This window comes from Taurulus bubalis (assembly GCF_910589615.1).
Source record: "Taurulus bubalis genome assembly, chromosome: 13".
Classification (NCBI taxonomy): Eukaryota; Metazoa; Chordata; class Actinopteri; order Perciformes; family Cottidae; genus Taurulus; species Taurulus bubalis.
The window spans coordinates 12,781,355-12,798,719 of NC_136601.1; the positions used below are offsets into that span (position 1 = coordinate 12,781,355).

At 39.3% G+C, this 17,365-nt stretch overlaps 1 protein-coding gene across 1 annotated transcript in view; it reads left to right on the forward strand.

The window, feature by feature from the left end:
• The window catches only part of pcdh11 (protocadherin 11), a gene marked incomplete at both ends in the record, with an annotated part of 115,152 nt that overhangs the window by 67,801 nt on the left and 29,986 nt on the right, over positions 1-17,365 (forward strand). Inside the window, 2 exons of the mRNA XM_079229039.1 lie at positions 974-1,009; positions 7,628-7,826. Coding sequence (XP_079085165.1) covers positions 974-1,009; positions 7,628-7,826 — 235 coding nt within the window. The remainder of the gene's footprint in view (positions 1-973; positions 1,010-7,627; positions 7,827-17,365) is intronic.

Below are 17,365 nucleotides of genomic sequence, written 5' to 3' on the forward strand. Positions count from 1 at the left end.
GGCAATGCAATTATTTAATGTTTACCTGTGTACATTTCTTAAATATGCTCACCGACACATGACTCATTATAAACAATCTACAATGGATTTACTGTGCCAGGCAGTTATTTGTCAGAGGTTTGGAGACCATTTAGTTTAGTTGTCCACCATGAAGATCCATTTTATTTTGATGAATAGCTTTGGGTCTGCTGCTCTATAGCTCAGTTAGTAGCAGCATCCCATGGTGAACAATTATAGTGGGATAATCTGTTGACATGAATGTGTTTCCTGTTCATTGTTTCACCATTCTACCCAGCAGTCCTCTCTGATTCTCCCTTTCTAAGTGGCTCCTCACTGCCAGATTTCTTTTATTTTCTTTGAAAATCAAGTCATGTACTTAGATTATCATACACAGTACAAAGAAAACAAAATTGGTGATTAAAAATGAAATACTCTTATCTCTCTGTGAGTTATCTCAGTCCCCAGAGAGCGGATGCTATTTTGCAGGCTTGCAGTTGTCTTTTGTTCCCAATTTAGAAGCTTGTCGCTGTTTATTGTAAATTTTTGATGCTTCATTTGATATTCTTTTCACTTTCCTGCCTGACATGCAGAGAAAACATCTTTATCAAAGTGTCAGTTGTATAGCTTGTTTCGTCAGGATGTCAGGTTTGCCCTACTCTTTACATTTCTGGGGAAAGGCTGTGTACGCTGCAGCCCGGTTTGTTGGCGTACCAACTGAGCACGGAAATGTGCTTCACAAACTCTGTTCTGCAGAAGAAATCAATATGTATCCTAAATCTCAATTCCAACTTAAAAAAAGACTTTAAACCACAAAATCTATGAAGTTGTCGATGGTAAACTCTGACTGACTTTAAGATGACTGGAAAGTTCCCAGTGCAGTTTCCTTTGTTGGCTTCACATATACACTTCCATTGTAAATGCTCTATAGAGTTCCAGTCAGACAGTGATGTGAAATGTTCTTCTGTCTTTGCAGGAGGCCTGTCAACTTGGCAAGATAATGTCTGTGAATGTAAGTATGATCTTGGCTCCTTCTTGCATGTATATTTCCATAAGCATATGGTCTATTACTATATTTTACACAAGTTATACCTACATCAACATTGATGTAAATCTGTTCTCTGCTTCTTCTTGCATGTATATTTCCGTAAGCATAAGGTATATTACTACATTTTACACAAGTTATACCTACGTTAATGTAAATATATTCTCTGCTCTTTCTTGCATGTATATTTCCATAAGCATAAGATCTATTATTTTTTACACAAGTGACACCTATGTTAACATTCGTTAAACATTAAGAAACCATAAAAACTATATTTTTATGTCTTTAAAAATAGAATATCTTATAGATACAAGGTTTTCATAGATCATGTTTTTTTTTTTATATCTTTCTGTAAAGTTGCTCTGTCATGACCATAGTTTTGCATGGCTTCTTCCATCTGTGTAGTACTTTATGGGAACTAGTGCAGTGCCTTTTTAAAATATGCCTATTCAGAACTGGCGGAATGCTTGGCCTGTGGTGTATCGTATAGCAGTTTTCTCAAAAACTGCTCATACAAACAATGCATCTGAGCAATACACCTGTCAATCATAGTTGTGCCAAGTCGCGGCCTCTCAGGGCGAGAAACAACAGAGAAATACACTCTCATTCATGGGAAACAACTCCAGAAGCAACCTTTACAGCCAAGGTAGGCAACTGCCTCGGGTCACAACTAAAATGACCCCAAACAGAAAAAAATGTATTATGATCTTTCAATATAAAAAATATTGATTTATGTTCCCATTTTGAAGTCTTCGTACCCCGAAATAAGAGGCCCAACAAACCCTGAGAAAATAGGTGACTCAACTTTATACTATTTACAGTTAGGGCTGTTGAAGACCAAATAAATTGTTAGTTGACTAATACTCATACGATTTTTTTGATTAATTGATTAGTTGATTTAATCAGAAAACCGATCTGTAAAATCACACAAACATCACTTTTTTAATATTGTGTTAAGCAGATATGTGCTAAGATGTGATAATAAGTCATTCTGGATGAAAAAGCATAACAACATGGCATATTGACTTAAGTAATCTTTGTTGGCTGAGACCAAAACAACCGAAAGTTGTCTAAACGACTTAGAGGGTGTAACCCTTCTTACTGTGTACTTTACTTGACAGAAAATTGTTACTGCACACAATATATCAATTACAATACAATGCATTATTAATAGTTATACTAATACACATCATATTAGAATTAAAAGCATCTTGAACAGATATAAATTTCAGATTCTGATTTTTTTTTTCTTCTACTCCTGCCAATACCAACATTCCCAGTTAGTGAAATGGAGAAAAGTATAGCCAGAAACATACATAGCTGAAATACACTTGGTGGATGTTCGCTTGCTTTGACATAATCACCGTGGTTATAAAGTAGAGCATGGATTTAATTAGCAGAGGTATTTTGGTGGTGTTAACGTTATTACTGTCTTACGCCAGGGAAATCTAGTCCTACCCACGAGGGAAACACACAACCAAGTTGCACCATACTGATGGTCAGAAACACCGGTCACACACACACACACTGGTTCAATTCTTCTTCCAGTTGGCTATCCGCTCGTATTGACTCCAGAGAAGTGAGGAAGCGTTTGGTTGGAGATTGAACTGCAGTCAGTGAGCTGCGGTCTAACATCCTCTACTCAGTCCACAGAGCTCTGAAGCCCCCCCACTGCTTCACAGAGCCCCGTTCACTTGTATATTCAGAGTGTATTAATATTGAACATGTCATGTGACCACATTGCACCAAATTCGACACATTACTCCCTTGGGTCCATACATACATAACTTTACTCGCTCGTTTCGCTGCGAGCGAAAATGTCTTACTTTCAATTGTCTGTATTGTTGCTTGCTTACGTAAAATATTCAACTGTGCTCAAGAGGGCACTTCACACTTCCTTGTAAGATTCCATTAACATTAAACTTGTTTGTGTTGTGGCATGTGACCGTCATGTCATCTCGTTTCTTTTCAGGGTCTCAGCTACTCTCTTTATCCTGCCACTCATGTCTGCACACAGGCATTCACTAGTTTTTGGTCAATGAGAGCAGGACTGCGAGAGTTCCTCCGGCTCTTTACACAATAACGTGTTCTTCAAACTTCCTCATTTTCAACAGAGACTGTTGTTGCGCACCACGGCATGTGTGTTTTGTCCTTGCTGTAATTTTTGGAGGGCAGTCCTACATTAGTTGTCCAATAGTGTTAAATATTTCTAATATTATTTGATGTGGATTCATAAAACAATTGGCATATATACATGTTGCTTTTGTATATTTTCTAGCCATTGAATTATCAAAGTGTTTTAGTACTCAGAGGAACATTACAGTGCAATGTCAGACCCTGCTTTGCTAGGACTGGAAATTGTTACTAATACTGAGAAGATCATCATAGCATATGACTCAATAATGGTTAAAATTTGATTTGTCAAAAATCACCCATTAATCTCTCAACCCACTTGCTAAAATCACCTCCTTCTTCCATGTTCCCGCTAACTCATCATTTCACACAGTGGCATATCACATCACACAAAATAGGCTGCGCTGGAACAGCATGTACAAAAACAAAGGACGCGCCCACAAAGTCAAATCACCAACAGTTGAGTAGATGTTGCACGATCTTGGCATTATGCAGAATAGGGACATTTTTGCATTTTTAGGATAAATACCTTGCCGTTGTTGTTTTTATTTTTGCATTTTTTCTGACACATAAAACATGTGCAGAAAAATCCCCATCTCCTCTAAACAGATTTATGCAGGTCTAGGTGTGCCCGCAAGCTGATCTTTATCTGAAATGGCAGCGCCAATCTCCCCTGATTCACTCCTAAGTGGTCTCTGTTTATCACTCAAAGTGAGGTGGTTGTCAGCCAAGTCTTCCTCTGTGCAGCACTGACTTCTTGCTATTTCTAGAGAGTTTTAGTTGGGGGGAAATGTATATAATACAACTGAAAGAGCTGTGGCCTATCAGAGGAAGAGGTTGCGGCCACCTAGCCTCTCCTCCCTCTATATCTAAACATACTGGATTTCTAATCCGGTAACCTGGGAATCCAGCCCTCTGCCTATTGTCTGGGTGGTTCCCAGAGGGAGGGTTTTGGATTGGCTTGCATGTTGAATAGTAGAACTTGGCATGCATCTCTCCTGTTCATTTTATCGCTGTGTACATACTTCTCAAGGCAGTGTTTTATCTGGCTGAACGGGCTTTGTTTGGTCTTGATATCTCTTACCGCAGCTTGTCTTTGCTTTATGGATTTCTGGCAGCTTCTTCAAATAAGTGATAATGCTTAGCAAAACACTCCCCTTGACTCCTCTGTGAATGTTTGTTTTTGTTTGTCATGTTTATCTTTCAACATAATGTTAAATTGACATTAGTCATTCAAAACCTTTATTTATTTAAGACCAATTAATGACATTTAATTGTAATTAATATTGTAGCTCTAGTATTGAGTGTGTCGTGAAATCAAATTAGACTTTTCTTAACATCTGGCAGCAACTTGAATGGGTTTGAATAAACAGCCATCTAAAAATGAAGACACTCCCTTATGCAAAATGATTATGTCCTAATTGTCACGGACAGCTGTTTGTTCTAATAGATTTTGGATGCCATTGTTGGAGCAAGTTTCCAATAATTAGAGTCATGTAGAGAGGAAGCAGGCTTTTTGTAGAGCTGCCAACCTCTCATAAGTGGGCTCTTTCTTTTGCTGGAACCTGGACATTGCTTTTTGCGTACATCCTCCAGTAATTTGAGAAACAGCTGCCGACGCTGTTTGAGAACAAGTAGATATTTAGACTACTTGAAAGCGTGGGCAAACGTGGCACACGTCATATGATTTTCCCAACAAGGTATTCATCTCTGTCTTAGAAAAGGAATAAAACCGCACGAGGAGTGGGGGAAAACGTTCCTCTCTATACAGAAGCATAGAAATATACCTCATCATTTGGCAGCAGAAGGTATCGCAACACATGCAGTAAAAACAAGATACATTTCAAGCAGTCCTGCATCATATATTTGTATGTTTTTCAGAAATATGTGTGGTGCATGTTTTCTTTCGTATTGTCCTAACGCAAACAACCGCAACAAAGATATTCTGTTTTATAGTTGCTATCTCACAAGTGTTGAAGGGTGTTCTGTTTGTCTTTGACTCTACGTCCATTTTACACTCCTATTTTTGTATCTGTCTTTCACACACACACACACACACACACACACACACACACACACACACACACACACACACACACACACACACACACACACACACACACACACACAGTGATGCGTGGCCTCCGGATGGATCTAGATGAATCAAGTAAATAGAATATTTAGCTAGCTGTTTCAACATCACAGCATTGAAAACCACTCAGTGTTACTTTCAGGATACTAATTGTGTGGATTTAGGTTAGTCAACCCTCTCTGATAGTTTTTAAATGAAGCATTTTGTGCACTTGGTTTTTGGCAGAGTGTCCTTCATTAGTGCCAGACTTTATTTCCTCCCTCGCTCCTATTTTCCAAGCCTGATTCAGTCTTATCTAAGAACAATAAGTGCTTATCTACGCACTATAGTGGCAGAGGAAAAATATGTTCGCACAGAGACATCACCTCCTCTTGAGCATATGTTTATGATGTTTTTAATTCAGGACTCACATATTGCTCTTGTTGCTACAGTGATGAAGAAAATCAAGATAGTAATTTGCGCTCCGGTTATATTTGCTCTTGAAAAAACTGAATCTCTTATCAGCTTGAATAATGGGATGAATAAAATTCCCAGCAATAACCGTAGCTGAGGGTGTAATTATATTTGATGTGTTTTATTGTCCTATACATTGTGTTGCAGTATGATGCTGCTCAGGGAGTCATGAGAAGACATGAAAGTATATTTCACTGTGACAATCGTACACATACTACCTCAAAGCCAAGTTAGATCGCCTCTTCATTTAATTCAAGTAAAAAATGAAATTGGTGGTTTCTGTAGTACAGATTACCCACTGTGCCGCACAATGTACATTATTGTATGTGTGTGGTGTGTTTTCTGAAGGAATTGCTAACTGCTTGTTAGCAGACATCACTACATGCACACAGAATGTGTTTTATTTGTTAGCTCCAAAGAAAGGTTGCAACATGAACTTCTGTAAACCACCAGAGAAATCAAAGAGGCCTGCACCTTTCAGAAGAAAATGCCCACACTCCTGTGATCTCCAAGACTTTACAAATCAAAGTCTCAGCCTCCACACACATTCACACTTCTTTTGTGTCTAAACTGGGTGAGATGGAAAACTAGGACATAGTTCAGCCTGTTCATACGCATACCATCTATTCACAGGACAAGACGTTTCAATTATAATTCTTTTAGGCAGTATATTATCTGAAAAAGTAATTCACTGAACTCAACAGACGAGAAATTATTTTTGGGTTACGAGGTCTTTGCTTCAATTAGTCCCCTTGGTGACAGGATGCAATGTTGGCATATTTTCCAACTAAAATCAGACAGAGTATGAATGCAGTGCTGGGCAAGTAACAACAACGCTTATGCAATCAGGCAAGGCGGAAATGTCGCACCGTCGCGTCTGGACATTGACTTTGCATGTAATCTGGTCGCGCAACCAAATTCTGTCGCGTCCGGTGTGAACATGGCATAACTGAGGTCAAGGGTCAAACATTTGAATTGATTATGACATTGAGTTTTTACAAGGAGTGTTAGTAGTAAGTAGGTTGACTTTTGGTTTCACACAGTATACGAACAAACGGCCTCCTGGGGAAAAAAGTCACGTTTTTCTTGGACCCATTCATCTACATTTTCCCTATGTAGACTTTGTGGCTCTTTATACTTTTTCACCTGACATCCAGTGCACTTAATCTGAGCCTCTAATGTTGCTGCAGCGCAAAATTACAAATAAAAAATGCATGATGATGGCACACAATAGTTATTCATACGCCAAATGGTTGTACCAAGATTTCGGTCCTCACTTCAACGAAATGGAAGGGAGAGGAATTCCGAGCATTAACAAATAGCATATGCTATTAGCACCTAGGTGTTAGTAGCTAACAGAACTATTTTTAATTGGGCCTATATAGCCAATGTGGCTATTTATTGCATGGCAGAGACAAGCGCCCAACAATGCTATTTGCTCTTGACCGACCCGAGCAACTTTGTGCTATTTCTGCTAAGAAACATTACTGTTGATTTTGTAAATGTAGTTTTTTTTAATGTTGTTAGCGTTTTCATTCATCTGTTCATCTCCATTGTACTTGGAGGCTAAAATCTCAGAATTGAATATTTCGAAACATGTCCATTTTCATTTATTTGTAACCCCGTATTTAACAGTAAACGTCTTAGAAAGTATCAGAGTAGCTACACATTTTAGGGCTTTTGAAGGATAGAAGCATGATGCATCTTACTGGTATTTGGTCCTTTTAGAGCTCTTGCTTCTTCACCCCCGTCTTTAGCTGTGACCTACAAGACAACTGGCGCTCACAATCTCCTCCACACGACATTTTATTTCCTATATTTATATATTTTTTTTCTCCCACTTTAGGGGCATTTTAAACAGGACATAATTTCTAACAGAACCTTCCTTGTTTGTTGGTGTGCTCCAGACCCAGCGCCGCGTGACGTTCCATCTTCCAGATGGTTCCCAAGAGAGTTGCAGTGACAGCGGGCTGGGAGACCCGGAGCCGAGCAGCACAGCCAGCACCACCCAACCTCTTCCCCTCAGCTTCCCCCAGGAGGAGTACTATGAGCAAACATCACCAAACAGCCGCACTGAGGGAGATGGAAACTCAGACCCTGAATCTAGTGAGTACTGCAGTTTGCAGACAGCAGGCAAATCTGTTATTTTTGTGTTTTTATATTTTTGCAGTGACCATCTGTGTTTTTAGACAGTAAAATCCTTTTACTGAGATTACAGCTGTGATTGTCCTAGAAACGAGACATCCTTGCAAACATGGCGTGTTCTGGTAAAAAAAAAAAAAAAAAGTAACAAACTAGTTATACAGAAAAGTTTTACAGTTTTGTTGCACAAGAAGTCAACTGAGACAGAGGGCTGTATTTCTGAGAGAAAAATAAATCCCTGTAAATTTTATGTGTTGAGATTTAAAACCAAAAAACATCTGTCATATTAGAAAAGCAAATGAATTGGATTTGATCAAAACAAGCAGTGAATCTGTTGTCATGGGAGTGCAAAACATTATATTATTGACAATTCATTTTGTAGGGCTGAATTTTGTAAATGTTGTCCAGCGCGAAGCTGTAGAAGGCTAGGGAATCATAGCCCTGATGTTGGAACTGAATTTATTCAAATGATTCACCAGACAGCTGTCACGGCCTGGCTTACTGCCCAATGATGTTCTCCATGAAATGCCCCATTGAATGCAGGAAAGCAACACTCCTTCCTCATACATATACAACAGATTTCTTTTAAACGCATTGCTCAAATAACTGGCTGAGGGAAAAGAAGTGTGCTTAAGACACATCACAGAGGATCCTGGCTTTTTCCACAGTGGTAGTGTAGATCCAAAGCCGGAGCACCAACAGCATGCCAATGATGCTGCTGAAATGATTTTGCTCCACCTTAACATGAACAAGGCTATTCTGAGTCCCATATCCCTGTCCTTGTCACATACCAACCCCCTCCACTTCAAGCTGGATATTCTAGTCCTGGTGGATTGGATTTTATTTTCTGGAGGTAACCCTGCATCATATATTGCCAGCTGGATCGAGGCTCGAATTGGAGCAGACCTTCACTCCTCCTGTGGCCCGTGTGTATCATTGCTAGAAATGCTTTAGCCATTGCACAGAGTTACTTGTCAAAAAAATGAGCCTTTTTTTTTATATCCAGCAGCGAAAATCTACAGGATAGGGAGAAATAGATTGGTTTGCATGCACCTACGTGCAGTATGGCCTTTGTGTCATTGTGTGTAAGTGAGACAACAGTCCTTGGTGTATCTGCCTCCCCAGCAGCTGCGCTGACAGGTCCGGGGCTTGGGTGTCAGTGTGAGTGTGATTCTGAATGCGTTTGTTAGGCATTAGACACGATGGGTGACATCCTGGTGATGGCTTCCGGTTCATTTACATGCACCGGTCCGTCCCATATGTGATTTTTCTATTTTTGATCGGGGGATATTGCAAGTAACAGTCGGACATCTTTTTTTACAAGATAGTCACACACAACCAGCTGACCTCCATAACACACACACATACACACACACACACACACACACACACACACACATATCTGTACACCAGGCACGTGTATAAACACACATCCAAACATAAGCATCTAATCATCAAACCTCTCCTTCCCAACTGTTCACTTTAATATATTCACCATGGTGACAGCAGTGATTCATATATGGGATTCATTCACATACTGAAGCAATTGCTCATCATCTCATTAATATTCAGTGACATAAACATCTCATACCTCATAAACGTACTGAAATACTGCACTTATTACCCACTTTCACTCTGGGGTAATATTTGTTGAAGTGGATTAGTTTTAGATATAAGGCCATGCTAATGTGGTAAATGCATGTGTACTTTTACAAATTGCTGCATTAAAAATCAGATTGAGAGAGTTAACAGACTAACCAAAAGTGTAATATTGGAGTCTAATATTAGTAGTTGGATATTAGAAAAGTAATTTAACGATTTGACGACAAAGCTCCGAGTAATATCTGTTGTAACCTTATCACGCCAAACAATAGTAAAGTCAATATAATTTTTACTGATGTTAAAAAGGGAGCAGATCATAGTTGAGGGTTGTATAAACGCAATATAAGAAGGGATTTGATTAATGTTGCATACATATAGTATATCATTCCTTATGAAATATATGTATTGTGTGCCTTTCCAGGCTGATAAGAAATACAGGAAGTTCATATTTTATATTACTATAATTTAAATGAATACACTTTACACACCAACTATTCTCACCTAAAGTCAAGAAAGTTCTTTCATTTGCTTTTAAATGCTGCTGATTTAACACACACTTGCACACACGTTCATACATCATTTGAAGACAGAGTGAGAGACGCCCGACTCCTCCGGCTCTATTTCCTCCTTCCAGAGGTTTAAAGATAAACTCTGACTCTGTACTGCTCCGTTCAAAAGGAGAGATGGATCCTGTGCATGTTGACCGTCTCAGAGAGGAGTGCGTTGGTGACAGAGGGGGGTCTGAGATGGATTTGATATAGCGTTATCAATGAGCACCAGGCTGGCAGGGCGGTGGCAATCTCTTATTATGTCGACTGAATTTGTAAAGCAGAAAGAACAAGGAAAAGGGGAAAGTGGGGAGAAGAGCTGGAATGACTCCAAGTGAAGAAGAGGAGATCGAGCTGAGAGATTGAATGACTCGAGCGTTGAGTCGCTAGAAAGAGAATTTCAGGAGTCAAATGCGGTATTGTTTCGTAAAGGTGCTTCAGCTTGGACCAGAATGTCAGCTTGCACTGAATAATTGTCCGTGCCAAAGGCAAGCCATGTGGCCTTCTTATGACAATGAATTTCTCAACTCCTCTTTAAACCTGCATCTTTATTAGGCCACCCACTCTTGAAATAAAGTTCATATGACATTTTATGTTTCTATTATTTATGAGTTAGGCGGCTGTTCATTTTATAGGCTCTTGCTTCCCCCTCCAGGCTTACTTCACCACCCGCCATCAGTCTCTGCGCTGTCGCCTCTTTTGTCACACATTGTTCCAAAGGTTTTGATATTTCCTCCTCTGCCTCGACAAAGATAAAAGCAGCAAATTAATATCATTAGCATGTGTGTTTTTAGGTCCAACCCCCATACGTCTGACAGCTGGCTTTTACAGAACTACACATCCAGAACAATTAGGCATGATGAATCGTACCTGTCCCTTTAGGCCACATTGCAACACTTCATCAAAACATCAGAAACAAGAAAGCATAATGATATGCGATATGCTCAAATAAGAAATATGCAGCGTTTCAGTGGATGTTCTCTCATATAGTGGCTCAGTGCTGTTGCATCCACAGAGGTTCCCCTTCCAGGCATTAAACATGACTGACTTTTCCTGGATTCACAAAGTGCAAAGTGTTGTTGTTTTTAACAGTGAGCATCGGTCTTGTTCTGAGTGACTTGAATGCACTTTTGATCAGTTAAGATGTGTTGACACTGAATTATTAAATCCTGTGTATTAATTTTGGACGGTCTGTTGTTGACTCGATAATGTCCTGAAAAGTTTTTCTTTCTCTGAATGATGGGAATCATCATGTCATGAACAGCACACAGCGCTAAGCCCTCAGACAAAGAGCAGCAAAGTGGGAGCAAATCCCTGAGTCTAAATCCTTCACATTTTTCAAACAATACACAATTTTATTCTCTGGACGATTTGTAATATACTTATTTCTTTCCCCTGTTGTCGGAGCTGAGGGATTTAAGAGCTTGTGCTTTTGCCCACTTACAAGCATCTCACTACAGGCAGTTTTTGAAGCAGTGCATTAGTCTCTGGAAGAAACATGAAAAAGCTGTACAATATAGTGCCGTATCTTAATCTGTGGCATATGGCTTTCAAATGACCAGCTTACACCTTGTCTGTCTAAGATCTAAATCTGCTATTAAAATAAGCCAATCCTTTTTAAACACTGCAAGTATAATACGATTATAGTTTTAAACGTGCTGCTAGTGTATTATAATAATACAGACTTTTTATGAAAGGGAATTGCTTCATCAAATAACAGATTTCTATCAATGATTGTGTTTGATATTTTTTTTTTTATTTGTGCCATTTTGTATCCAAGGCTTTTATATTTCATTATTAAAGTTCCTGCCAGTAGACAAATAATCAGATTAAAGGCTCACTGGGTTCATTCTTTGTGGGGGTTATGTTCCCAACTCTTTGATTTCTGTAGGTCCAATAATTTCCATAATAGCTCTCAGACAGAGTTTCCAGTTGACTGATTTACAACTGCCTTTTTGGGAAAAATCCCTGTGTGCAGGGACCACTTGAATTTAAATACTTTTCAAACCTCTAACTTAACCCAGTGTGTCTGGCTGCCAATGCCAAGCTTGTGCTAAAATTGGAATTCAACTGTCTAGACACAATCTGCCCATAAATAAAGGGATTTCAAGAGGACGCATGAAGAAAAAAAGTAAGTTGGTTGTGACTGGAACTGTACAACTAAAACTGTTGAACTGCATTTTGTCATACATGCCGATAGTTTAGCACATCATTATGTGATGGCAACAACGTCATAATGTTCAGTTGAGTAAGCTACATTAATTATTCATATGAGTCCAATCTCAGTTTCACTTTGAGGGTTCTCAAATGCAATTAGAAGTAATGAATGTGCTTCTTAATTACATTAATTTGTGCAAATTTCCATTCCCCATTGAATTTTTCTGTGGAAACATTGTGACACTGACCAATGGTATATCATTTGCAATGTGACTAAGTCCATTCAGCATAGAACAATTAGCCGTAATTAGTGTTTCAATGTCATCAGCGACCAGGGGGAAAGACTAAGCTGACATGCAAAAGAGAAGAGGACCCTTGTTCAGAGAGTTTAAAGTCCAACGTTGTTGCAAGATCCAGATAATTGGCTGACAGGTTAGAAAGATGAACTGTTGTAAAACTCTGAGGCTTGCCCCCGCCCCAACTTTTATTCATGCAGGCTGAGCAGGCACTTTCTTTGATAGTAATGCCCTTCCCCACATTAACACTTAGTGCAACCTTTTACTCCTGCCTGCCCATCTCGTCATCTGCTGCTAACAAATGAGCAGCTTCAATAGAGTAATTGAGAATGAAGTGCCTTGCTTAAGGGTACATTGCTGGTGGTTGTTAAAAGATGGGAGGACGCATTTCTAATTCATTTCACACCATGACCTTACAAATTGTCATGTTATCAGTGATATTCTGTCTGCGGTGTGTATATTTAATTCATGCCCCGCACATAAAATGGTAATGCAGCCTATTCCTTTTCTTGCAGTTATTCCACAACGTACAAGATAACTTCTTCTAACTCCTTTTTTTTCACATCATTTGCACCAGTTTGCTTCTTGCTATATATTCTCCCTCCATATAAATAAATAAAAGCTTTTGTGCCTTCTAGCTCCCAGAACTTTTTGCAGTCGCCCCAGTGGGCCTGCAACAGAGCTAAATGAAGCAACAGTGAGTATTAACCTACATAGATTGGACCTCTCCTTTTTAAGATGATTTGAGTTTTTTTTTCTTCTTTTTTTTCCTCCTCTTTTTTTGACCGCCGGGGGTCTAGAGCTGAGTCAGGAGGGGATTTAGATGGACTCATCTGTATCCTTCTCAACCGATTGGGATTTGGTGGAAGTGCTCAGTTCTCAGAGGTGAGGTGGAGGGGAACCCTTGTTTTATCTGGTTCAAATGCCACAACAGTCGTCTCGGAGAGAGAGAGAGAGAGACAAGCTATTGATCTGGAGGAGTCAACTCAGCTCACAGAAATCTCTCTCCACCCTATTTCAAACGACTGAGAAGTGTCATGTTAGAAACCTCCTTTTCCAGAGTATTAGGCCCCTTCTTTGTTGCCCTGCCATAGTCTTCTGTGAAGTTGAGACGGGGCTTTCTGGTACAAACATAAATCTATGCAGAACAAGCTGGGGAAATATAGGCTATTGACAGATGTTGGAACAATCAGAGCATGGTATTTCCAGTTTCCATACCATTAGCAGTGCTTTAATGTCACGACCAGAAGAAAAAACACATAACACAACACATTATCACAATGTCATGGGCTGACTAACAAACTAATTGAAACAGATGAGCAGTGTTAAGATTGAAAACAGACCTTTAAGTCAACAACACATTATGAGTGACACATCGTTTATTTTTAAACTTATTTTTGGTGTAAGAGAGGATTGTTGTAAGCTTTTTTTTTTTTTTTTTTAACAAGACATCTACACATTTACCATTTTAATTATACTATGTAATTATTGTATTCAACTATCTAAGGGGATTAAATCACTTTTTTAACAAGGAACATATTTTCTTTGTCGCTAATGCATCTCTTAATATTTGTTTATTTATTTTAACATGCTCTCGCAGGTCCTGAGAGATGTGATTTGAATACTCAAAAGAGTTCAGCTCAAAGAGAAAAACAAGAAAGTTGGCTGGATTCACCATGTTTGACTGTCCAAAAGTTGCTGCTTCAAATTCGCTCTGCAGCACTGTGACTTGAGTGGGCTTTTAAAGACCTGTACAATTAAAATACTCATTCCGAAGTTGTTAACATGTTCAGTAAGTCTTATGTCTGGTTTGGGAAGGGATCAATAGCTGCCAAGTTTGATCTTGTCTCTGGACAATGTATTCTGAACTCGGTAGGGAAAGAGAGAGACTTCAAACAAGAATGGAGGCTCAAAGGCCCCAGCCAGCAATTCACTTTCTTCCATTTCACTGACTCTGTGATGCCTAAACTGGAATATGGCTTGGACTGCATATTAAACCTGTGAAATGCTGGGAGCTAGAGAGGTGAACTACTTTAGTCCTTGATTCCATGTAGCTGATAGGATCTCAGTAACATCAAACACAAATCATTAAAAACAACAGCTACACACCTGAAATTAAAAAAAATGGAAAAGCCATTTATTGGATGCTACTAATGTTTTTGGCATATGATGTAAAAGGCAATGTATCACATATTTTCATCCTCGTTTTATTATGGTTGAAAATAAGCAGTCATAAAAAAACGATTAAGCCTGATCTCACGTTAACTTATTTGAACTTTTAAACTTTGATGAAATCTCATCGCGGATCTGGACACCACAAACCTCCCAACATTTTGCAAGAACCATGCTGTGCTTTCAGTGTGATGAGCTGAGGTCATATACCTGTCTGAAAGAGCAGAAACTTTCACTCCCTTCAGAAGCAAGGGGAAACATGGGAAGCTATAAAATATAGATGTGCTAATGTTTTATGCAAGGCCATTTGTTATAGATAGCTTTTTACAACAAAAAAGCCCACTGCTTTTCATTTTTAGTTTGAGAGCTTGTGTTTGCATTAATAGTTTCCCCTGCAAATTGAACTGGTGCTGTCCCTCCCATCTCACACAACATCTACACCAACAGACATACAAACACTGTCTACAGAAAGTGCCCATCTACCACTTCCCAGTTCAAACTTGAACTTTAAGCATTATATTACTGCATGTAATGGGGATTGGTCTTTCTTTGGCTTTCAAACAGAAAAAAAATGTCCATCTCCTAATTTGAGAATGTATGTTCTGTAAATGCTTTCATGAGGTCAGAGGTCAGCCTGCTTCGTGTTTCAATAAAGCCATTATGCTCCGGCTTAGAGGTCTTGTATTTTTGTACAACCAATGGTATGGTTTATTGTTAACAACTGCATTAGTGAGGCTGAGACGGGGTTAGAGGAAGTGCATCTCTACCCCTCCTTCTTTCTCTCCCCCACATGCTCCATCTCTCCCCATCCCTTCTTCCCCCCTTTAAGATATAGCGGCATAGACCGATTAAAATGCATGGTCTCATCCCTTTCTCATTTTTCACATGCAGTCGGTCTCAAGGATAAGGATGGCCTCTGCTCAGAAGGACTTATTGACCAAAATAACTGTGCATCAATATGTCTCCTGAAGGCTAAGCGGACCACAGCATCACAGGGGTTGTATTTTCACCAACTCTTTCAGCCTTTAATGTTATTGAGCCGGGTTTTCTTGATATGATGCAGAAAAGCATGGCAGGCTGGAAATATACTGTATGGCAAAGACATTTTAAAGCTTTATTGTCCTAAAAAGAGCACATTTGTAGATGTATCGGAGCAAAATGTATGTTACAAATATGCTGACGGATGAAAAAGAGGAACAAAAAGAAGAAAGATTTGCTTGGAGAACGGCATGATGTGACCAATGTAAATTTGTATTGTTGCTTTTCTCTGGTTTATTTTTCAATAAAAAATCACTGAGATAAATTGCAGATTTGATAAGATTAAATTTACAGTGATAGCTGCAGTATTGCTGCAATGACATCAATGATATGATGACAGACGGCTACAACTATGATGCCATCTGTCTATATTTCAGGTATTAGCATATTTCAAGTAAAATATGTCATTCACAAAGAATGCAATATTTTCCTGTGAAATCATTAATTTCACAGGCACAGGCATGGAATCGCAATACATCTCAGGCATAACAGTTCTCTCTCACACACATACACACACACATACATACATACATACGTACACTGGAATTCTGATGAAGTTAACAGACATTAATTCAGTTGGTTGGAATATAATAAAATATGTATGTTACAGTTAGCTTTTTAATCTGCATCCTGAGTTACCACTGTGATTTAATCCAGGTGTTGAATGCACACCCATCAACGGAATTACTCCCACGTGTGCTGTATCGTACATGTACTGTACCGATCAACGTATGCACTGACTGGTTGATAGATTGGTATTCACGGCGGATAAATGGAACATTTCAGAAACCACTCACAGGCTGGTAACTCTGACAAATGGAGTGAAGGTGTGGCAAGGATCGGAAGAAAGAGTTGTGCCGAATGAGCACAGGGAGGTAGAAAGAGTAGGATGTGTTTTTTCACATGGGATATGCTTAGGGAGTAGATTTCCAGGTAGGCCTCGCAGGACATGTTTAGCCTAACAGAAAATGACAGGGGGCTTTGAGGGTCTTGACACTGAACACATAAACCCAGTGGTTTTGTAGCCTCCTCAGCAGGCGAGCTGAGGTATTCATCACACTCAACGTGGTCAAGTTTGTGAGGCACTTCTGCCCGGGTTCTTTGTGAGGCATCTGTGGGGACCTCAAGGCAGTGTAGCACTCGTGAGGTCAGTCAGCTGTCTGCCATTCCATGCAGAAACAGAAGCAGACCTGGTGCTTAATCCTCGCCAGAAGCTCTTGCAAGCCGGCAGACCGACTGTGTCCCTTTGTCCCCATTTCCCCCAGACACCTGCATGATTGCATTGATTTGTCCTGATTCCATTTAGCCCGGGGTCCCTCTAGATTTCAAGTGTCAAACATCTGTCATACAGAGGCTCCCTCGTGCCGACTAATACATCACTCTCACAAGATCTTAACCCTCATAGAACTGATTAAGTATGCAACAATATTTGGATTAACAGAAAGAAAATTGTATATTTCCATATTTTGTCGGGAAATCATTTTTTTCTAAAGTTTCTATAGCCCACTTTTTCAATCTTCTTTTTGGTAAAAGTAGTGGCTGATGTCTTCACATACATAAATCTGTTTTTCTTGGATATATTCCTTGGTGTTCATTTTATATCGAATGGAAGGACAAGGAAAGAAATACAGAGTGAAAAAAGACGGAGTGAGTTCACAGTGTTGGCAGAAAATAGACTGTAACGTTTCCT